The sequence below is a fragment of the Octopus sinensis genome, linkage group LG3, assembly GCF_006345805.1.
Source record: "Octopus sinensis linkage group LG3, ASM634580v1, whole genome shotgun sequence".
In the NCBI taxonomy this organism is placed as follows: domain Eukaryota; kingdom Metazoa; phylum Mollusca; class Cephalopoda; order Octopoda; family Octopodidae; genus Octopus; species Octopus sinensis.
The window spans coordinates 10,513,246-10,538,062 of NC_042999.1; the positions used below are offsets into that span (position 1 = coordinate 10,513,246).

Here is a 24,817-nt window from a genome sequence, read left to right on the forward strand (position 1 = left end):
TAACTCTCTTTGCCAAAGTTTGGTGCTGCCTTCCATACTCGGCATCTTTACAATATCACATTCCATTTTTAATTCACTTTTAATGTTTCTTAATAAATGTGATGAAACGATCATATTTTTGTGGCTTCAGCTTTGCTTTTTCCTTTGTGAAATCAGTTTTATTTGGTTTGTTGTGTTGCCTTTTTTCCCCCCCTCAATGACTTCATTTCGATGTTTTATCCCCCCCCCAGCTATTATCAGGCATTCACGTATGGTGTTTCATACACACCTATACATTTGCATACAACTGAGCTTCCATACAAAACCAATGAGAACTTCATACGTCCACCTGCTTCCTCAGCTTGTCCCCATTCGTATCAAACAGTTGACCCCTGGCCAGCTTCATTCCCCTCCATCCTCTCCACTCTCTCTCGCTGCTGTTGCTTTCCATCCTGCATCTCATCATCACCCTCTCTCTCTCTCCAATCAACTCATTCTCATTGCCTTCACACTCGACCAGTTCTTGGCAAATATTTTACTTTTTCTCCCTTCCTCTTTCACAATCCTCTCAGTCTCTCTCTCTCTCTCTTCACGAGAGCGTGAGTGCATCGTTTTATTCCTCTAAAATAATTATTACAGGAGAACTGAGTCACAGCAGAATCAACTCAAAGTTGAAGGTTTGTATTTTGAATATAAAGAAAGACAGTTTTCCTTAGCATCTTCTTTCAATGGTCCAGTCTGTTTGGCTGTAAATGGGTACCATACTAGCTACCACCATTTGTGAACCTAATTATATAGCACACCTTATTAAGCAAATTCTCCAAGTACAAAATACCCTGACTAACCTTGGTTAGTCAGGGTATTAGAGATAGATATAGAAATGGTTGAAAGAATTCTTGATCTTAAATCTCTTTCCAATGCAATTTCACGATTGGTCACAAAATGGCATCAGATTTGCAGCGAAAAATTAACCAAGAAGTCAGGATAAATCTCTAGTTTTAATTTGTCATTGTCCCCATCAATATCTACCGATCTTGAACTATCTGGGTCCTACATTAGTCAAAGAGGTCTATTGGTTTATGTTGCCCCTTCCAACAAGGTGCACACCTGAACATAGTTGTTTGTAGAAGACTAGCAGATGGCCATACATGATAGCAGTCTCTCTCTCTCTCTCTCTTCGGCTACCAGGCACCAGTGCCATCATAGCCATTACAACAACAACCACCCCCCCCCAAAAAAATGATCCTTAAACAGTGTCACCAATCAATCATCCAAGATTGGTAGTTTTTTTTTTCTTTCTTTTTTGGTCTAGAGAGGCTGGAAGGCAAAATGAACCTTGGCAGAATTTGAACTCAAAGCCTGGAAACTCCGAGCAAATACTGTGGAGCAATGCATCCAGTGACTCTGACAATTAATTACTTTTATTACTATCTTCAATATCCGCAATATGATTTGTGACGGAAGCTATTGAAAATATGATGGATTAACGATAACAGTTGAACTATTTAGAATTATAGAATAGCTGAACGGTTTTTAATAAATAGATTAATGTAGAAATTATGCAGAGAGATTTATGTATCAGTTATATTCTGTGATTGTTTTGTTATTAACTCATCAATATCGACATATTCTCTACAATGTCGATAGTTTGATATTGTCTTCATCTCTGGCTGCTGTCAAGTGAAGATGGAAATGGATTTTAGTGATCCTGAAAAGAATTGCCTTAGTATTAGTATTATTATTTCCCTTTTTTATTGACAATGCATTTTTATCTTTAATTTTGACAATAATAATAAAAACTGAAATTGTATAATTTTTCACAATAACACCTATTTATTCTCATAATATTCTGGTAAACTCAAGTGGGAATATGCTGATTTGTTGTCAGAGAATGTCTCTTCTCTTTAGATGATGTGCATTGATAACACATGTGATTCATCGATGTCAGGGGACTTTCAGACACTGTTCTGTTTCAACCTTCTTGTGTGTCTCCTCAGTCTAAACTATACCTCCAGACCAATGAATCTACCGACCTCTTCTTTATAAAAATCAGCAGCCAAATTATCTGCTGATGCCTGCCAACAGATTATAATTGATGGGGTACACACAGAACAGGGAGAGTTCAAACAATAACATATCTGTTCATTCTTAATACATCCAGGCAAATTCAAACATGAAGATCTGATTGTTGTTGTTTTTCATCAGAACATCATCTCCCTTAATTAATTTTTTCAATTCCACTGAAGTAAAATTTATCCAGGTAAAAACTGGGGACAACAATCCCTCATTAAACCTGGTTTAAATTTTATTTCTCTTTTACTCCCTTTAACAGTTGTGATATTTAATCCCAAACAAGATCTGCAATCCTCTTGGAGATTCTTTCTCTTCTCTTTTTGTTGAGGAAAGTTCCAATGACTTTTTTCTTTGAAATTTCTTTTAGATTGTATTCTCTACGAAATATCAAGACAGCGTTCAAGAAGCATACCTTCATGTGCTCCAAGAAGCCAACCTGATTCTGAGGGGTCCAGTCGTAGACTCTGAGATCGAATATTTAGAAGAATATCAAAATTTATTTGCCGAATCCTGCCAGAAACTCGGAGATTTCTATGCCTGGTAGTTTAATTATATTTCTATTTAAATTATTCATTTCATGTGAGATTAAATGATGCCTTAACATAAAAGATGTAATTATTCTCTGTGCAGCAAAATTGAAATGTTCTCTTTTCATTTTACCAGGCACCCTTGTTCAGACTGGAAACTTTGTCTACCATATTACAACATGGCTGGGATCACTCTAAAAGATGCTTTACAGAAAGCCTCGAACATTAATGAAAAGGATCAGGTCTGTATGCAATGGGTTGCAGAGGTTTTCATAAATAAATTGACTGAGTGTGGAACTTTAGCTTCCTAAGTTTAAGACAATAGAATTAAGGCTTTGTTTTCATTCTTTAGTAACTGCGAAGTGTGTAAGGGAACTTCTTCAAAAGTCTCTCTTTAATTACTCCTTGTTTCAAATTGTTAGATGGGAATATAAATATCACCAGGTATATGTAAATACATACAGTATGAGGTAAAGAATTCACATAAATGGTTATATTACATGATGATGTTGCATTATGTCTTTTATAGAATAAAGAATCAATGATACCTAATTGATGACTCAATACAGGTGATTGATTTTATTGAGATATCAAACTTTCCTCTTAATATTTGATTTTGATTTTTCCAGTTTCAGCTAATGAGCTGTGGCCATGCTGGGGCACCGCCATTTGAATGATAAAATTCAGAAACACTTAAGTATATTTGAATTGATGTTATACATTTTAAATTGAAGGAAGAGTGTCCTTGTCTTGTGTAAATCACAGACATTTCACAGACAGAACTCAATTTGGTTCACACATTCCACACTTTCCTGCAAACACTTTGAATTTGGTTCTCTTTGCAGCACAATATGCATATTTTTCCAAATACAAGAACAAACATTTCTCTTTTAACAAAACTTTGTCCATAACCACAAAGTTTCCACTTAACTCCATCATTTTGGTTCTAAGAGACATCAGCAGATTTAGATTCTACAAAAAATCCAGACTCTGTTGCAGTTTAAAATTCTCTCCTAATGTCATGTGACATATTTCTGATCAATGAAGGATATTGTTCCACCATCTTTGATCTGTGGGATGTCTATCAAATGTCTTTGATAAAGTCAGTCATATGCTACAAACTGTCTGGTTTCAACATAGCTGGCAATTAGGGGACAGCATGGCCTTTCAAAAGGTACAAGTCAGATAAGAAGCATTTTTGTCAAAGGAAACTTTAATCCTGAGTGAAGTCCCTTACGAGATTATCCAAAGCTTCAGCAGTGTTTATTATTTCTCTGTTTAATCTCTCTTATTTTATATTTCAGGGCATCTCCTTTAAACATGGGAAAGGGTTTCTCCATTATCTAAAAAGGAAGATTTTTGGAAATTCTGAACCTTTAAATCTAAGCACTGTAAGTATAATCTCTTTTACATAGGTGTGGCTGTGTGGTAAGCAGTTTGCTTCCCAACTACACAGTTCTGGGGTCAGTCCCACTGCATGGCACCTTGGGTAAGTGTCTTCTATTCTAAACCCAGACTGACCAAAGCCTTGTGAGTGATCCAGTGACTGAAACAAGTAAAAGATAAAATACATCTGTCTGTGTGTCTGTTGGTATTCTTCGTAGCATGTTTACATGAAGGGTTTTATGGTTTCTTTTGCGATAACATCTGGGGAAGGAAAAGTATCAAATGGACTGTTCAATGGGATCCCCACCCCCCAAAACTGGAATCGGTTACAGTGGAGGTGGGGGTCAGGTCAAAGAATATGATTGGTAAATATTGAAACTTCATTAAATTCAAAGTATTCAAATAGAAATTCATCCTCAACTGATTGAGAAAATCGGTTGAGAATGAATTTCTATTTTCAGGTCATGCCAACCTAATTGTAGAAATATTTAACCTTCATAGGAATCAATTATATATTAATTATAATTTTATGAAACAAATAAATGAGTTTATATTTCGACGGTCTAATTATACCTAGCTATCATCTTACCTGTCTATCTTTCTACCTAGCTATTTGCATACATGCATTTGTCTGTATCAACCTCCCTATCCATCCCCCCTCTCCTTCCTTCCCTCCATTCTCTTTCTATTCACTCTTCCAGCCACCCGTCCCACCCCGTCCCCTCTCCATCATCAATAATTTAAGCCATAATTACCAAATATCCTTCCACAAGTCAGCAAATTCTAAAGAAATAAACCACAGCTCTGTTTGCAACACAAAAGCAGTGTTTATTCCGTCATAAATAAATTATTGACCTTCCATTTACGACGGAGATGTCAACTTGACTTGCTTAGTCTATATTTGGTTGCAATGTTTATTTGTTATCATGTGACATGTTAATTAGTGTCTCAGTTAATTACACCACGAGAAGGAGGCATAAATATAATGAATGAGTTTCAATTAGTCAGAGGAATTAACATATTAAATTTTCAGCATTTTTTTCTATTCACATGACAATATATTGATGTTGTTGACCTTCAGCCATACTTCTTCATGTGTGTGTGTGTGTGTGTGTGTGTGTGTGTGTATGTGTGTGTGTGTGTGTGCATTCATGCATGCACATGTACATCATCATCACCGTTTAACGTCCGTTTTCCATGCTAGCATGGGTTGGACGATTTTGATTGAGGGTTGGCAAACCAGATGGCTGCACCAGGCTCCAATCTTGATCTGGCAGAGTTTCTACAGCTGGATGCCCTTCCTAATGCCAACCACTCTGAGAATGTAGTGGGTGCTTTTAACGTGCCACCGGCACGGGGCCAGTCAGGCGATACTGGCAACGACCTCTCTCGAATCTTTTTACAGATGCACTCATACATAATATGAAAAACTTATTTTTTGTGCATTTCAACTGAGTGTAATAGTTATCCTAATAGTACAAAATATATCATCATTGTCATTTGATGTCTGTTTTCTATGCTGGCATGGGTCGGAGGGTTCAACATGATATGAAGAATCACAGAATTGTATTGTCTTCTAATGCCTGCTTTGACCTGGATATTGTTCCTGATGCCAACCACTTTACAGAATGTAATGGGTACCTTTTCTTTTCTATTTTTCAAGTGGCACCAGCACTAGTGATGTCTTCTAATAACAGCCTAAAGGGAGGCCCCTATAATTGATGGTGAATAGAGGAAAGGATACCCATGAAGTTTGCTAGATCCTGTCAAACTGTCCAACCTAATTCCAGCATGGAAAACAATGATGTTTATCATCATCATTTAATGCCCATGTTCCATGCCAGCATATGCCGGATGGTTTGACAGGATCCAGTGTCCCCAAGGGTTGCAGAGCACTCCGATGCCTGTTTTCACATCGTTTCTGCAACTGGATGCCCTTCCTAATGCCAACCACTCAACATGTGTACAGCTTGCATTTTTTGTGCCAGCAGCACTAATGCTCTCACCTGATAGCTTCCAAGTCTACAAAATCCAATCGGTTGTGCACAAATGTTTGTGAATGTTGTTATTCCAGATTTGTCACCAGTTGAGTAAAGTGGTGATGACGTTGACATTCCCCATTGACATTACGTCTGGTTACTTTGCCCTTTCTAAGAACTGTGGAGTAAAAATATAACTCAGTTGAAACCAAGTGAGGCTGGTAACAGGAAGAGTATCGGGTCATAAGAATTTGTCTCAAGTAACTCCTTGTTTGAATCAACCATCATCATCATCATCATTTAACATCCATCATCCATGCTAGCATGGGTTGGACACTTTGACAGGAACTGGTAAAGTTGAGGAGTGTCCCAAACTCCAATGTCTGCCCTGGCATGGTTTCTATGGCTGGGTGCCGCCCTTCCTAACACCAACCACTTTACAGAGTGGACTGGGTGCCTTTTATGTGGCACCAACAATGGTGAGGTCACCAAGCAGCTTGCAAGACAAAGATCCTTCAACTGAGAGGGGAATAATATTGAGGGAGGTGGCTTTGTGCCAGGTAAAGTGAAGTTAGAGAAACAGGTGTCTTGCAGTGGAGGAAATACATGGTGACCCCTGTCAGAAGGCAGGAGAGAGAGAGACAGAGCGATAAAGATGTTGTGTCAGGTGGGGGGGATACTCTCAAGAGTCAGTGGGGGAGGGGAGTGTGAAAGTAGGGAGTTTGCAAAAGTTCAACGGGGAGAAGGGAGGGAAGGGGGAATTTGGTCAGGGTGGGGACAGCAACGGAATAGCAATGATACAGTTAACAGGAGGAGGAGGACAAGAGGGAGAGATGACAGAAGTGTTTGGGCTGCTGGAGTGAGGAGGAGGTACGAAGGAAAGATGGAGTTTGGTTCATTGGGGTGTGGTGTGTGGGTGTGTGAATTAATGTGGGTGGAATGCACAGTGCTTCCAGAACTTAGTTTTGCTGAGGTGGGTGGGTCTTTTTAGCACCAGGCATCTCAGTCCATTCTCATCTCCTCGGTGAGGCCCAGCATCTTCAGATTGGGCTTCACTACATCATCCCATGCCATCCCGTGTCTTCCTGGCTCACCCACTTCCGCAAATGCCATCACACACACACACACACACACACGCACACGTGATGAACAGTATTGTAACTTAACCAGCTGACATCTCTTCTTTGGGTTGAATGTTATAAATAAATCAGGTTCTTTGTTACTTGAAATAAGCAAACCGTTGAGGTTTATAGGTTTGCAAGATGAAATAGGTCTCTCTCTCCCCCTCTCTCTCATCTCTCCCCCTCTCTCTCATTTCTCCCCCCTCTCTCTCTCATCTCTCTCGTTTCTCTCTCTCTCTCTCATCTCTGTCTGTCTCTCTCTCTCTCTCATCTCTGTTTGTCTGTCTGTCTGTCTCTCTCTCATCTCTCTCATCTCTGTCTGTCTGTCTGTCTGTCTGTCTGTCTGTCTCATCTCTGTCTGTCTGTCTCTCTCATCTCTGTCTGTCTGTCTCTCTCATCTCTGTCTGTCTGTCTCTCTCTCTCTGTCTGTCTGTCTGTCTTCTCTCTCATCTCTGTCTGTCTGTCTGTCTGTCTGTCTCTCTCTCATCTCTGTCTGTCTATCTGTCTGTCTCTCTCATCTCTGTCTGTCTGTCTCTCTCTCTCTCTCTCATCTCTGTCTGTCTGTCTCTCTCTCTCATCTCTGTCTGTCTGTCTGTCTGTCTCTCTCTCATCTCTCTCATCTCTGTCTGTCTGTCTGTCTGTCTGTCTGTCTCTCTCTCATCTCTGTCTGTCTATCTGTCTGTCTCTCTCATCTCTGTCTGTCTGTCTCTCTCATCTCTGTCTATCTGTCTCTCTCTCTCTCTCTCTCTCTCTGTCTGTCTGTCTCTCTCTATCTCTGTCTGTCTGTCTGTCTCTCTCTCATCTCTCTCATCTCTGTCTGTCTGTCTGTCTGTCTGTCTGTCTGTCTCTCTCTCTCTCATCTCTGTCTGTCTATCTGTCTGTCTCTCTCATCTCTGTCTGTCTGTCTGTCTCTCTCTCTCTCATCTCTGTCTGTCTGTCTCTCTCATCTCTGTCTGTCTGTCTGTCTCTCTCTCTCTCATCTCTGTCTGTCTGTCTCTCTCATCTCTGTCTGTCTGTCTCTCTCTCTCGCTCTCTCTTTGTCTCATTATTACATGAATTGTGCATGAAGATTCATTATTTTGTTGTAATATGTTCAATAAAAGTTTGAACTCATTACTATTATTATTATTATTATTGTTATTATTGTCAGGGCAGTGAGATGGCAGAACGGTCACTGCTCTGGACAAAATGCTTTGTGGCACTTCTTCCAGCTTCATGTTCTGAGTTCAAACTCCACCAAGTTCCACTCTGCTTTTCATCCTTCTGAGGTCAGTGAAAATCACTACCACTCATGTACCAGGTTCGATGTAACCGACTTCCTCCTCCTCCTCCTCCTCAGAATTACTGGCCTTGTGCCAAAACTTAGAAAGAATTATCATTTTGGTCTTCTTGCCATAGAATATATTTAGATCTCAACAAGGCTGTATAAAGGAATTGGTTTCTGGGAAGGATGAGACTAATCCATGCCATGCTACCGACTCTGCCTCAACAACAAAATTCCTTTCTACTATAGGCCTGAAAGTTTGAGGGGAGGGGCTACTCAAATGGTTCTTATTCTATTTAGCCGTGAAAGGATGAAAGGCAAAGATGACTGTGGCAGCAGGATTTGAATTCAGAACATAAAGATGAGCAAAATGCTTCATTCTGTCCAGCAGGCTAACAATTCTGTCAGCTTGTCCCCTTAATAATAATGTCCCTTAGTGGCTGACGATATGTGCATCTCTGATCACGAGCAGAAGTAGTGGGGGAGCATCATAGCCGTGTGATGAGAGGGATTCTTTGGGGTTTGAATAATTCACCTCTGGAAACATGGGTGGTTCTTTCAATATCTTTAAACAACCCTTATTCAGGGACCTTTTGTGTGGGATGGGCCACTCAACCTGAAGAAAATTCTAACTGGGCCCCACCTGCAAGGTCATGTGCTGTTTATCTTGATATGAGATCACCATGTCGTGCACATATGGTTGTGTTGCATGTGCCTGGTGTGCCCTTATCAGACGGGTAGTCATGATGAGTATACTGGGTTTCGTATATTTTACCCCAGTGTCACTTTGATGGCATGCACTGCTCTCTCACTCAATAATAATAATAATAATAATAATAATAATAATAACAATAATAATAACAATAATAATAATAATAATAATAATAATGATGATGATGATGATGATATATATTTTATATTTTCCAGGACGAAAGCAATCTGATATTGTCCGTGTTCTACAAATGTTCAGCTCAGGATGTTTCCAGTATCATCTTATTATCCAGATTGAAAAATTACTCTCCTGGTATGTAAACACTCCCCCCACACATCCTGCCCCCTGTTGTCATTCATTTTGTTCTTACTTTGCATAAACAATCCCTTTGTCTTAAAAAGTGCACAAAAGGGCAACACATCTTCTCAAACTATGAACAAATTTGAAACTTAAAAGAGAAACTGAAGGTTAGATATATTATTGTTATGTTTATTTAAATAATTTAACCCTTTTGATAGCACCCCACCACCCTCACACCACCACCGCCCCTGGTCCCATGATACAAATTTTCCGTTTTAAAGTGATCTAAATTAGAACTTCCATCAGAATTTTAAATTAATTAATGTTGTCATTATTTTCAAAATTAAAAAAAAAAAAGCAGCAGATTAAAACAGAAATATGATTACAAAAGTGTCAATAGATGTTGTTGGGGTTCATCTTTTATGTATGCCCCCTCCCCCCTAGTTTTAACTAGTTTGTTTGCTTTACTGATCTCTTCAGGATTCTGGCTTTCTTAGAAATTACTGAAGATGAAATATGGAGTGAATTTTAGGGCTTATAAATCTAATATTTTCCAATCCTTCCTTAAGACCGGTTCCCATATGCTGTTCATATCTGCACTCAGTCTGCTTAGGAGGTTGTTGTGTCCTAATATAAGTGCTGCCTCTTTTAGTTTTCATATTTTCCAGTGGTGTTCTCTGTCTATTATTTTAACTTCATCCCACAGGGGGTAGGTGGTCTCCATTTTCCCATACATGATCAGCTATACCTGATTTATCAATATCTCCTCATGTCACAGCTTTGCGATGTTCCTCTACCCTTATTTTGAGGGGGAAGCATGTTTCGCTTTTGTATATCCTACCACAGCTGCATGGGATGGAGTATACACAGTCTTTGGTCAGTCTTTGGTCATATTCTCTTTGATTGGTGGTTTTACTCAAAGGAGATATTTACAAAGCATTGTACTGCTCTTGAATACTGTCCTGATGTCATATGGGCCACATATCTTTTGTATCTTTTCGGAGAGGCCTTTCACATAGGGTAGACGGACTGTTGACAGTTTATTGGTTTCATCCTCTCTTATTTCATAATTGGAGTGGAGAGTATGTTTTTGGGGTTGTTGTTACTTAATAGATTGTTACTGAGCTTGATCATTTCTTCATGGTGGGTATCACGATTGCTACTTATATTCATTGCTCAATGTTTTAGGCACTGAGCAATCCCTCTCTTTAGGGGCTGAGCATTCCCACCATCCATACAGTGTAATGTATCTTTTTTGTTGTTTGAAACTCTCCCCCCCCACCCTCCGTCCAACACCCTTCTGCTTACATTCCGTTCTGATTTCACTGACTTTTATTTCAGAAAAAACTCTTGCCTTGATGGGTGACATTAAAAAGCGGGATTTGAAATTTGGAAAGAAATCCAAACTAAGGTAAGTTGGAATCAATAAACGAAAGGGAAATAGGTTTCTAGAAATAATAATAATTATAGTAATGGTTTCAAATTTTGGGGGAAGGGCTAAGTTGATAAAATCAACCCCAGTACACAACTGGTACTTATTTTTATTGACCCCTAGAAAAATGAAAGGCAAAATTGGTCTGGGTAGAATTTGAACTCAGAATGCAAAGACAGTGGAGAAATGCTGTTAAACATTTTGTCTGCCAGTTTAGCATTGGAGATCTTTTGCCTCATCCATTGATGAAGAGTGTGACTACTGGCATGAAAGGATGCAATTGATAACAACAATAACGATCATCATCATCATCATCGTCGTTTAGCGTCCGTTTTCCATGCTAGCATGGGTTGGACGGTTCTACTGGGGTCTGTGAAGCCAGAAGGCTTCATCAGGCCCAGTCAAATCTGGCAGTGTTTCTACGGCTGGATGCCCTTCCTAACGCCAACCACTCCGTGAGTGTAGTGGGTGCTTTTTACGTGCCACCCGCACAGGTGCCAGACAGAGCTGGCAAACGGCCACGAACGGATGGTGCTTTTTATGTGCCACCGGCACAAGGGCCAGGCAGGGCTGGCAACAGACACGAAACGGGGCGGTGCTGGCAACGGTCGCGAAACGGAAGGTTCTCTTACATGCCACCGGCACTGGTAACACATCTACAATTTCCATTGATCACTTTCCATTCTGATCCTCACTTGCCTCAACGGGTCTTCACAAGTAGATATTAATAATAATAACAATAATAATGAAATAACGGTAAATGAAATTTCTACTAAAAGTAAAAAAAAGAAAATGTGTTGAGTTTAGATTATTTTCAGGTAAATTATAATATTCTTGGCACTGTTAATTCTTCTGTTGCCATGTCGTTGATGAGAAATGGCTCAGGTAAAAAATTGATTGGTGGGGTGGGTGGGGGTCTGTAGATGGAGAATAAAAGATCACCTGTAAGTCAAAGAAGATGAAATATCTTAGAGGAGTTTTAAGGAACAAGAAAATGGTTTTCTTGTCCTTTCCTTGCTTCTCAGAAAGAGAAGTTCAGCTCAGTATGTTAACAAAGAAACACTTGTTAGTTATACGGTGGGACTTACTTGTTATAATAGTAAGGACTTCCTTTACTCCATGGCAGCGCCTTAAGGGGCTGTGAACTGCCTGTTTGAGACAAGTAAACTCTTTAGGCATAGAAGCGCCAACAGCTGAACCTACCCATGGAGGGAGATGAAACCATCCTGCATGCAGTCCTTCTGTGTCTGTGCATTATTAGAGAGGGGTGGTCTTGTCTGGAGCAGCTGCTGTCTCATGTCAGACAGATTCAGTTGCCTTTAGCAGAATGAAGATCAATGCATCCGCTTCCTTCAGCAGAGAAACCAGGCAGGTCTTTCTCTGCTGAGTGGCTGAAGCGAAAGAGGCTGTGTGGTGGACATGTCTGCAAGCTTTGAAGACAGGCACTTTCCTGTCTGGCCAAGCCCTCATTTGAAGAGTGGGGTGATGGTAAAGAGGGAGGTGCTGCCTCCTGCTGAGAGTAGCAAGACTGGTGAAACCAAATGGACTGACTCTGAGAATGTTTTTCTAAATAGGAAGAAGGAAACCAGAAGACGGTACTTCCCCATTCCTTGGGGATGACAGAGTAATCCAGGACTTTTGTGTGGGGTTTACCCTGGATTACCCTAAGTGGACTGCCCTGCTATTGAGGATTCTAGTTATTTATTTATTAATTATTTATTTCTATGTATATGTGCTTTGTTATATCCTTTGATGTGGTAGTGTCTCCCTTTGATCGATGTAACCTTCATTTGTGTTTTTTGCGTGTTGTGACTTGTCCTTTGATATTGTCCTCAATGTCTTGGGCCCTTGTGGACAATGAAAGAAATCATCATCATCATTATTATTGTTATTGTTATTATTATTATTATTATTGTTATTGTCTTTCAGCTACCTGAACAATTTAGCCTGTGTTGTTTTGTACTTAGACCTCTGTGACTTAGACGCTGCTGAGCTGGAACTCTCGAATATACCAAAAGTAAGTCCCCAATCATTTATCTACGAATAACTAATTCTTATAATTAAACACAATCCCAATACCTGCCCCACCACTTCCACCTGATATATTTGTATCTATTTTTATAAACTCTGAAAAGGTGTGAGTTAATGTCATCATCATTATCATCATCGTTTAACGTCCGCTTTCCATGCTAGCATGGATTGGATGGTTGGACTGAGGACTGGCGAACCAGATGGCTGCACCAGGCTGGCCACAGTCTGTGAATTCTAATCCAATCTTTTGTTCTGAACTGTGACGTATTGAGGGACAAAATAAGACATATCTGTGTATGGTGTGGGTCCCATGATTGATTGGACCCTGGGAGTTCCTCAGAAGGCTTTCAATAATATCTCACAAAATCTTATCCGGCAACAATGTGTTTCTATTGATGGGGATTTCCTTTAAGAATTAAGAATGCCTTTGTCTTGAGATGACCAGAGATGGACCGTCAAACATTTCACTTGTAGACTGGTCCTTGTTTCAGTTGCCCTGCGTCAACTCTTATTAGCAAAAACACATTCAGCCAGAAACTACATTTTAGGTTTACTGCATTTTACATACATACATACATACATACGTACGTACGGTAAACACCCACAAGGTTATCAACCACCTCACCAACAACAACACTGAACACCTTTTTGATCTCCATGTGTCTAACACACGTGGACATGCCTACAAAGTCAGAAAACAACACAGCTCCCATGACTTTCGGAAACATTTTTTCACGCTCAGAGTTGCTGAAGCATGGAATAAACTGCCTGCATCAGTTGTTGACTGCCATGACACTGCATCCTTTAAGGCCCTCATGCTTTCCGAAATCCGCCGAAACTACACATGATTATATATACACTTTAGATGAGTTGTAGTGCACCTGAGCACTGTACACAATTATTATTATTATTATTATTATTATATACATACATACATACATACATAGGCGCAGGAGTGGCTGTATAGTAAGTAGCTTGCTAACCAACCACATTGGTCGGCTATAGCCCCGAGCCGACCAATGCCTTGTGAGTGGATTTGGTAGACGGAAACTGAAAGAAGCCTGTCGTATATATGTATATATATGTGTGTGTGTGTTTGTCCCCCTAGCATTGCTTGACAACCGATGCTGGTGTGCTTACATCCCCGTCACTTAGCGGTTCGGCAAAAAGAGACCGATAGAATAAGTACTGGGCTTACAAAGAATAAGTCCCCGGGGTCGATTTGCTCGACTAAAGGCGGTGCTCCAGTATGGCTGCAGTCAAATAACTGAAACGAGTAAAAGAGTATATATGAGAGAGAGAGGGGCACAAGAGTAGCTCTGTGGTAAGAGGTTTGCTTCCTAACCAGTGGGTTCTGGGTTCAGTCTCACTGCATGGCATCTTGGGCAAATGTTTTCTATCATAGCCTGTCAGTGGAATTGGTAGACGGAAACTGAAAGAAGCCCATTGTGTGTGTATCTCTGTTTGCCCCTCCCCACCATTTGACAAGTGGTGTTGGTGTGTTTACATCCCTGTGACTTAGTAGTTTCACAAAAGAGAATGATAGAATAAGTATGAGGCTTTAAATAAGGAAGTGCTGGGGGGGGGGTCGATTTGATTTTAAAAAAACCCTCAAGGTGGTGCCCCAGCATGGCCACCATCAAGTAAAAGATAAAAGATATATAAAAGTATAAACCTTCATTTATGTGTCCTAATTATCTTAATTACAGACAGACCTTGTACAGATTTGTGTTGAACATTCACGACTAATTCATGAAAATATGGATAAACTAACTCCATTTGCTCAGGTAAACTCATCCTCTTCTTCTTCCTCCTCCTTCTTCTTCTTCCTTTAAAACATTTTTTTATGAAGTGTTCCAATTCTGTTTACTTTTGTTTTTCTTGTATTTGTTTCTGCCCCAGCTGCAGCAAACTCCTTCAAAGCTTCTAATAGACATTATCAATCAATCACCTGATCTATAATGCTTTAAGGGTTAATCCATCGTCATCATCATCATTTGTGTTCCATGCTGTGATGGTTTGGATGGTTTGATGGGACCCACTGAGCCAGTTGGGTCCATGGAGCTTCAGTTTCTACTTTGGCAGGGTTTCCATAGCTGGATGCCCTTCCTAATGTCAACCACTTACAAAACGTATTTGGTGATTATTTCTCTTTTGTTGGCACCAGCACTTGTGAGGTCACCAAGTTGTTTGCAAGACGAGGCCCCTTCACAGAATGAGGATGCCGTATTGAGGGTGATGGCTTTGTGTCTGGTGTTGAGAAGTTGAAGTATGAAAGAGGGACTAGTACGAGTGTCTTGCTGTAGAGGAGATACATGGCTACCCAGCCAGAAAGGGAAAAAGGACTGTGAAGTCAAGGAGTCATAGTACATTCTCTATGGGGTTTCGGTTGCGCATACCATAGGAGTCACAGGGCACTGCTCTATGTAGTCTTCATGTTTCCTTCTAACTAGGAATATTAGGGTCCCATCCATTGTCTTGTATTCAAGATCCTCTGCATGACATCCTGCTAGTTCAAAGCCAGGAATCTGGTCTGTTTGGTCCCCTGCAGATAACTAAATCCATGCCCTGCTGCCGACGCTTCGATTTATTGTCATTGAGGTTTACTCCTCTGATGGTTAAGGTTTTGTCTGTCTCCTACCCTTTGACCTGTCAGGCCTGGTAAGACCTGCCTGAAGATTTCTCAAGGTACAAGAAGGTAGATAAAGAGAGAAAGGGAACAGAGAATGAAGGATGGCTGGGTGGGTAGTTAGGTTGTGAGTTTGTGAAAGGAGAATAAAAGATGATTTGAGATGAGGGTGGATATGAATGCATTGAAGTGAATGGTGAACAAACCTGGGGGCATGGATAAGGGTGAATCTGGGGGCAAGGATAAGGGTGAATCTGGGGGCATGGATAAGGGTGAATCTGGGGCATGGATAAGGGTGAATCTGGGGGCATGGAGAGGGGTGAATCTGGGGGCATGGATAAGGGTGAATCTGGGGGCATGGATAAGGGTGAATCTGGGGGCATGGAGAAGGGTGAATCTGGGGCATGGATAAGGGTGAATCTGGGGGCATGGATAAGGGTGAATCTGGGAGCATGGATAAGGGTGAATCTGGGGGCATGGATAAGGGTGAATCTGGGGGCATGGAGAAGGGTGAATCTGGGGCATGGATAAGGGTGAATCTGGAGGCATGGATAGGGTGAATCTGGAGGCATGGATAAGGGTGAATCTGGGGGCATGGAGAAGGTGAATCTGGGGGCATGGATAAGGGTGAATCTGGGGGCATGGAGAAGGGTGAATCTGGGGGCATGGAGAAGGGTGAATCTGGGGGCATGGATAAGGGTGAATCTGGAGGCATGGATAAGGGTGAATCTGGAGGCATGGATAAGGGTGAATCTGGGGGCATGGAGAAGGGTGAATCTGGGGGCATGGATAAGGGTGAATCTGGAGGCATGGATAAGGGTGAATCTGGGGGCATGGAGAAGGGTGAATCTGGGGGCATGGATAAGGGTGAATCTGGGGGCATGGAGAAGGGTGAATCTGGGGGCATGGATAAGGGTGAATCTGGAGGCATGGATAAGGGTGAATCTGGAGGCATGGATAAGGGTGAATCTGGGGGCATGGAGAGGGGTGAATCTGGGGGCATGGATAAGGGTGAATCTGGGGGCATGGAGAAGGGTGAATCTGGGGGCATGGAGAAGGGTGAATCTGGGGCATGGATAAGGTGAATCTGGAGGCATGGATAAGGGTGAATCTGGGGCATGGATAAGGGTGAATCTGGAGGCATGGATAAGGGTGAATCTGGGGGCATGGATAAGGGTGAATCTGGGGGCATGGAGAAGGGTGAATCTGGGGGCATGGATAAGGGTGAATCTGGGGGCATGGATAAGGGTGAATCTGGGGGCATGGATAAGGGTGAATCTGGAGGCATGGATATGGGTGAATCTGGAGGCATGGAGAAGGGTGAATCTGGGGGCATGGAGAAGGGTGAATCTGGGGGCATGGAGAAGGGTGAATCTGGGGGCATGGATAAGGGTGAATCTGGGGGCATGGATAAGGGTGAATCTGGAGGCATGGATAAGGGTGAATCTGGAGGCATGGATAAGGGTGAATCTGGAGGCATGGAGAAGGGTGAATCTGGAGGCATGGATAAGGGTGAATCTGGGGGCATGGATAAGGGTGAATCTGGGGCATGGATAAGGGTGAATCTGGGGGCATGGAGAAGGGTGAATCTGGGGGCATGGATAAGGGTGAATCTGGGGGCATGGATAAGGGTGAATCTGGGGGCATGGAGAAGGGTGAATCTGGGGGCATGGATAAGGGTGAATCTGGGGGCATGGATAAGGGTGAATCTGGGAGCATGGATAAGGGTGAATCTGGGGGCATGGATAAGGGTGAATCTGGGGGCATGGATAAGGGTGAATCTGGGGGCATGGATAAGGGTGAATCTGGGGGCATGGATAAGGGTGAATCTGGGGGCATGGATAAGGGTGAATCTGGGGGCATGGATAAGGGTGAATCTGGGGGCATGGATAAGGATGAATTATACCAAAATAGATGCTTGGTTGGCTGTAGCAGGCTTTCCTAATACCTGAATGTAAATTCAGATTTCACTTGACCCGGGGAATAAGTGAATGTTAAGCCATCTGGCAAGAATCTTAATCTGAAACTGAGTGTCATATTTCAGAAGAATCATATTTAATAAAATATATAAAACCATTCACCGGTTGATGTTTATCTATATTTCACTTTTTCTTTTTCCAAAGCAGTTGATGTTTTGTCTATGTTCACCAAAGTATTTCAACAACATCAATCTGTTTTGGAAAAAGAAGTGAAAGAAAAACAACCATCCTAATCGTTTAACGTCCTTTCTTCCATGCATGCCTGGCTTGGACCAATGTGTGTATTTATAGGTTTTATAAGTATGACTCTTTCCTTGTGAGAAACTGTGTGATTTGGCATAAGATTCCAAAGACTGAGTAAAGAAATAACAACTTTAATTTAAATTTAATGGGTTTTTTGAATTAACATTTGAAGAAATATTCTACAATGTCCACCAAAAATCATCCTTTTGTTTTTACATCCACTTCTGTGTTTCCATGTCTGCATGGGTTAGATGAATACATTACTGAGGTGTTGGTTTACACCAGGATGCCTTTCTTGATGCTAACCCTTAACTGTTTTTCAAGTTAGGAGTTGCTTATTCCACACAGTTTCAAAGGCATGATGGTGAGCAAAGAAGTTGTTTTATTTGACATCTGTTTTGCCAGCATGGATTGGACAAACAAATATATACTTTTGAGGTATTCATTTCAAGCCAGATGCCCTTCCTCTTGCCGACCCTTAACTGTTTTTCAAGAAAAGGGATTCTTTGTTGATTCCACTTGAAAAATACAGAACTAGATTATGATTTGTTGATGGGGAATCTTAAGAAATGTCATTGATTTTAGCTCAAAGCTAAATGCACGTATACATAGGTGGCACATAAAAAGCACCATCCGATCGTGGCCGTTTGCCAGACTCGTCTGGCACCTGTGCCGGTGGCATGTAAAAAGCACCCACTACACTCATGGAGTGGTTGGCGTTAGGAAGGGCATCCAGCCGTAGAAACATTGCCAGATCAAACTGGGCCTGATGCAGCCTTCTGGCTTCCCAGACCCCTGTTGAACCGTCCAACCCATGCTAGCATGGAAAGCAGACGCTAAACGATGATCATGATGATGATGATGACATAGGCAGGTGTGTGTGTGTCTGTGTGTCCTTACATCATCACTCATAACAGTCCTTAATTATGCCAATTGCTGACACATATTTCATTAATTAAAGTATTTTAGATCAGGAAGGTCCTTTCAAGGCACAAGCTATGAGAGTGACGAGGGTTAGACTTCGTCTCATCAGTATTTAGCTTTTTCTTCTGATATTGGTGAGATTTCAACAATAAAAACAAAATAAATATTGTTTATTGCTTGACTGCTTCTACCAGGCCACAGTCTTTTAATTTGTTTTCTCCTTGGTAGACTTAGACAAGTAGTGTAATAGATTTGATGCAGAATATATCTCTATGCCTGTTGCAGGACCCAAACAAAAGACAATATTTTAAATGTGGCAGCATTCTTGGTGTTTCACTTAGATTTTTGGTTTCTTTTGTAGCTGCTGAGAAAGAGTTGTGCAGACATTTTGTTAGAGATTTTGGTCTGTTTCCATGACCAAGGTAACTTACCATACACTGCTTGCTTACAACTTCTTCAAGTGAGTATATATACATTGTTTCCTTGTAATTGTAGCTGTATGTATAGTTTATATGTTCAGCATTGTTATATAACGATGATTATAATTACGATAATTCTTAGATCCATCCTCAATATTTCTTTCTTTCCGTGATTTGGTCGGATCCTTTGAGGCAACAACTTTTCATTTGTTTTGATTGTTTGACATTTCGTCTTTAAAATCTTATTTTCCCAAATGTTATTTAATTTTAATCAAGTCTTCCTTGGTATACACCTGCTGCAGGTACCTGTTATCACTGACTTGCTTTGGTATTTTTGAAACTTGTCACTTCCCACCCATTTCACCTCATCACCTCGTGCATTCCCATCACTATGGTTAACGGTGCTTCACACCAACCAATGTTGTTCTTCTTATTTCTTGTCCTCAACATTATTTCTCCAAGTCAAATGTTGTGTCCCAGCAGAGACCAAGCATTCTTCGCTTCTCTCGAACCAAGACAGATCATCTGTATTCACTATTTCAGTTTGTCTGTTATACAGGGTGCAACAAACCCTCTCAGATTCAACATTCTTGATATACATTTCATCAACAACACCACAGGGGTTCAAACTATGAAAGCAACCAAGAAAAAGTCAGTAAAATGTCAGCTACACGAAGACACCATTAACATCTGCCTAACTTCAATAGAGTTGCATCAATGTCTGTGTAAAATGGAGGGGGTGTTTCTGCCGCACTTTGTATCCCTTGAATATCCTCACCCAGCCTCCAACCCTCACAGCTAAATTCAGTATCGCCAGATTCTCTGACAGGCATTCGATTTTAGTCTGACACCTCAATGCATCTTTTACCTTCTTCAGTGGAAAAGATTTAAAATGGGGAACTCTCTAAACATGATTGCCTGGGGGTCAGACTTGACAATAGTGTTTGTTAAATTGTTGATCTAATGAATCCTGTCAGGTATTTGCCAAACCCACCTGGCACCTAGTGACACTTACTAACATCACCTAACACCTTATGACACCTAATCACTTCAACTGAGGTAAACGGTCTTAAGCCTCAACCAAATTACAACTTGCTCTTCCTTTATTGTAAAAAGCTGCTGAATTAAGTTTGATTTTTCTTAAAACTTTTTCCCCCTCTTTGTTTTCTCTGTTTTTTTCAGGGCGATTATGAAATACACCAAAACACACACATAAAAATGTTTCTGGAAATGTTACTTAAAGGTAAGCATAAAATTTGATCTTTAATTTGCTGAAAAGAAAACCCACAATCACCAAGTTTTTATGATTATTTTGTATGATTGGGGTGGGATGGGTGGGTGGTCAGAGGTAAAGAGATGGTCATTCACAAAAATAGGAACACATCATCATTATTGATTTGATGTCCACTTTCCCATGCCTGCATGGATCAGATGACATTTGTGGAGGCAGGTTTTCTGTGACTGGATGCTCTTGCTGTCACCAAGCCTTACCTGTTTCTTCAGGTTCTTTGATCACAAATACAAATGACCAGACCTGTTTCTTGGAATCTTGCAAATAATGGGGACACTTGTTTACAACCAGCACTTAATCTCAAGACAATGTTACACACAGACACACAGACACACACATACACACATCTGTATTGTTTATGAATTGAAGAGATGGAGGTGCTTTTTTATGTTGGTATAGGTAGACAGACAGACAGACAGACAGGTTCTTTCATTTTCCACCTACTAAATTCACTCATAAAGCTGTGGCCAACCTGGAGCTATAGTAGAAGAGATCTTCCCGAAGGGCTTCATGGTGAGGCTGAACCTGAACCCATGAGGTTGGGCTGTTCACATGTTTATTTAAAAGAATATTTTCTTAGATTGACAAATATCGTAACCCATTTAAATATGTCAGACATGATTGGCTTAGAAAACGTTGATTAAGGAATGGTGTCACCATTTAGCAAGACTGGTAAATACAAGCTTTGGCATAAAACCCTCTCTGATTCTCTATTCTTTATAAACATTTCAGCACTAAACACACAGTGTACACTGGTTCAAGCCATGATGGCAACAGAAAGAAACGGTAAAACATTAGCTTCTCGAAAACACCATTCCGCTTTCCCTAACTTCATTAGAATTACATTAACGACCGTCTAAAACAAGGGAGGTTTTTCTGCCGCACCTTCAATTATTTACTACTTGTAAGACACATTAACCTCTTTTTCATCGTCTAAGATAACTGCCTGAGCATAACTTTTGTTCTTAGATAATTAGCACCTAGATATTGAAAATAACAGGTGAAAATATGTCTGCCTTTGTACTTAATTAGTATTAATTACCTTGACATTCTTCCTATCAGTTGCTACTTGCTGAAATAGTTGGTTTATACCTGTAAGAAGATACACTTTGGGAAGAGAAGAACTGTATTCGCTGTCAGTAATTTTACTTTTGCTCTGAGTTACATCACCACCACTACCACGACCACCACCACTGCTGCTACTACTATACACTATAAGTGTAGTATACTGGTTTTTGTTGTTGTTAATTTCCTTCATTGGCAGAAAGTTCCTTCCTAAGAATGAGTTGTTCCAAAGAGGGAAGCCATTTCGCAGCATTCCCATGTCCAACCATTTCAGGTGGTATGATGGTTTACTGGAGAATTGAACCTCATTCTCCAACGATGATAAAACTGGTGCACTTTTTATCTTTGCTGCTGGGCAGCTCCTCATCCCTGACGTCTCAACTTTTAAATCAGCTTATTTACAGATCTTTTCTACTTCCTCATCCACAATATTTACTACTACTACTACTACTACTCTTATTACCTCTGCCTTAGCGAAGGCAGAGGTATTGTTTTCAGTTGTCTTTGTTTGTTTGTCCGTGGACAAGATATCTCAAGAACCGATGGATTGATTCAGATGAAACTTTCAGGATGTTTGGCCTCATGACTGGCACGAATTGATTAGATTTGGGAATTGATCTGGTACCGGACAAAGATTCTGGATTATTTAATTTTCAGGAGCAATCGGGTTCATTTTTAGTATTCTCATTTTAAAAATCATCTCTGGCTAATCGTTGAGAGGTTGTTGATGTTGCCTTGGTGGAGGTTTGCACTCTCTGAGTGCTCTTATTATTATTATTATTATTATTATTATTATTAGGGTGGTGAGCTGGCAAATTTGTTAACATTCTGGGCAAAATGTTTAGTAGCATTTTATCTGTCTTTACATTCTGAGTTCAAATTCTGCCAAGGTCGACTTTGCCTTTCTTCCTTTTGTGTTCAATAAATTAAGTGCCCTGCCCAAATCAAGATCACAACATATAGGTACACTGCAGCACAATTTCTTTTCCTCAACAGGCCCTGCCCTATTTAACATTGTCCCGAAACAGATCAAAGAGAAAAAGGATTCCTTCACTTTTTAAATGGAATCTGGACAAATTTCTTCAGGGAATGCCAAATAAGTCACCCATACCAGGATACAACTCACTCAGCAAGAACTTGAATGGACCATGATACCACGAAACTTGACTTAAAAAGGATTTAGATAATCCTATCAAGCTGTGCCATTAAGCTAGCCATGGCCCCTCGACCAATCTTTGATCAAAACATCTAAATTTTATTTAAGTTTTACCAGTGAAACATTGGGTGGGGTTGCCTGTTCCCCTTCCCTGCCAAGACTTCAGGCATTATGCCTTTAGTAGCAAGCATTATTAGCAATAGTAGTGGTAGCAGCATGGCTATTAAGTGCTACTTTAGTGAGCAGGGATGTTGTTTTGAGGCTTAGGGGTTGTGTTGAGTGCACCACTTACCATAATTGTCCCCTTTTTTGGTGTTTTATCGAAGTCCTGGGGCTCTGCCTTTCTAGATTTGGCTGCAATGGTTCTTTTCACCATTTTCCCATTGTTTTCTTTCATCGAATTTTCTGTTCTGTAATTGTTGTTGTTGTTTAACTCCTGTTATGGTTGAGTAGACTTATAATAATGAGACAGTCTAACTGTGACCATCCCCAAAACTGTTTTGTCCAATGTCTTGTGTGTGTGTATGTGTGTCAGCCACATGATTTTGAGTTCCGTCCCACTGCATGGCACCTTGGACAAGTGTCTTCGATTATAACCCCGAGTTGACCAAAACCATGTGACTGGATTTGGTAGACAGAAACTGAAAATCCATTTATATATATATATATACATACACACACACACACACAGAGCATATTATGCTTTACATACACTTGGTAATGTAATTTCAATGCAATAAAAAACACTTGTGCATTAATAACTGGGTATTCTACCAGCAGTGTATTGGATAGATATTATCCCTTAGTTGGTTGGATTCACAACCTCTAACTTTCTTGGAATAAATATATATATAAGAGAGTGAGAGTTGTCCAATTTTTTTGGGGGGGCAATTGGACCCCAGGGTTTGCAGCCAATGCTTCAAGGTTGGAGCTGGGTAATGTGTTGCTGCAGATCCCAGACTAGAGATCTGCTTTCCTCAAATGGGAAGAGGGTTATCATCTCATCAGGGTACTTCCCATCTCCATCATCAAGACCTGCTGGCTCGTGTTGAGACAGGAAGCCAGCCATGTCAGGGTCTCTTCTGGTTATGCTATATTCAGAGTGGCATGGCAGGGGAATCGACCTGCACTAAAGCACTAAAAGATGCAGGCCGAATTCAGTTTCTACTGCTTTGCCGCAACATTTGTGCAGGTCACACACACACAGAGGCCAAGTTGTTGGACCACAGAGCAGAGGAATAGAGCTTCTAGCAAATAAAGTCATTTCACTTCACCAATATTTCTAAGGACAACCCTAAGATGTTGCACATTATCAAATTACAGATTTCTTTACGAAACAGACAAAACAGATCAAAAAAAGGAAAAAAAAAGAATTGCATGAGAGGAAAATAAAAACAAATTTATTTCTTAAGTAGTCACAAGATTTGAGATTTCAGGAAATGGGATTGTTTGGTTTCCCTCACAGTGTTAATGCCATTAGTAAAAAAAAAACTCATCTATATATATATATCATCATCATCATCATCATCATTTGGTGATGCAAACAGGAAAAATAGAACTCAAAATATGAGCATATGTATGTTTTTATTAATATTATAGGCATAGGAGTGGCTGTGTGGTAAGTAGCTTGCTTACCAACCACATGGTTCCGGGTTCAGTCCCACTGCATGGCACCTTGGGCAAGTGTCTTCTACTATAGCCTCGGGCCGACCAAAGCCTTATGAGTGGGTTTGGTAGACAGAAACTGAAAGAAGCCCGTCGTGTGTATGTATATATATGTATATATGTGTGTGTGTGTATGTTTGTGTGTCTATGTTTGTCCCCCCAACATCGCTTGACAACCGATGCTGGTGTGTTTACGTACCCGTAACTTAGCAGTTCGGCAAAATAGACCGATAGAATAAGTACTAAACTTACAAAGAATAAGTCCTGGGGTCGATTTGCTCAACTAAAGGTGGTACTCCAGCATGGCCGCAGTCAAATGACTGAAACAAGTAAAAGAATGAAAGAATTTAGCAGAAGTAAGAGAGTGACTTCAATGCACGGAACTCTTCGACCCTCAGCCACTCCGTTGCTTCCGTTGGATCTGTTTACCAATTTTATAACTCTAAGCATTTATATCTCTTTGAAAAAAAAAATGAATTCTTCTTCCTTTTCTTTCTCCTCCTCATTTTATTTATTATTATTATTATTTTGGGGGGTCAATAAAAGTAGTAGTTAAGTAGGGGATTCAATGTAATTGAGTGGCCCCTGCCCTTGTGCTAAAAATGATTAAGGCAGCAATCTGGCAGAATCCTTGAGATGCTC

General features: G+C 40.6%; 1 protein-coding gene across 2 annotated transcripts in view; it reads left to right on the forward strand.

Annotated features, from left to right (window-relative positions):
* Window positions 1-24,817, forward strand: part of LOC115209399 (Hermansky-Pudlak syndrome 3 protein) — a 66,812-nt gene that overhangs the window by 31,811 nt on the left and 10,184 nt on the right. For both annotated transcript variants that reach the window (XM_029777792.2, XM_029777793.2), the window contains 9 exons: window positions 2,420-2,592; window positions 2,716-2,821; window positions 3,884-3,970; window positions 9,257-9,353; window positions 10,683-10,752; window positions 12,703-12,790; window positions 14,514-14,591; window positions 18,941-19,039; window positions 20,181-20,241. In XM_029777792.2, the coding sequence (XP_029633652.1) occupies window positions 2,420-2,592; window positions 2,716-2,821; window positions 3,884-3,970; window positions 9,257-9,353; window positions 10,683-10,752; window positions 12,703-12,790; window positions 14,514-14,591; window positions 18,941-19,039; window positions 20,181-20,241 (859 nt within the window). The remainder of the gene's footprint in view (window positions 1-2,419; window positions 2,593-2,715; window positions 2,822-3,883; window positions 3,971-9,256; window positions 9,354-10,682; window positions 10,753-12,702; window positions 12,791-14,513; window positions 14,592-18,940; window positions 19,040-20,180; window positions 20,242-24,817) is intronic.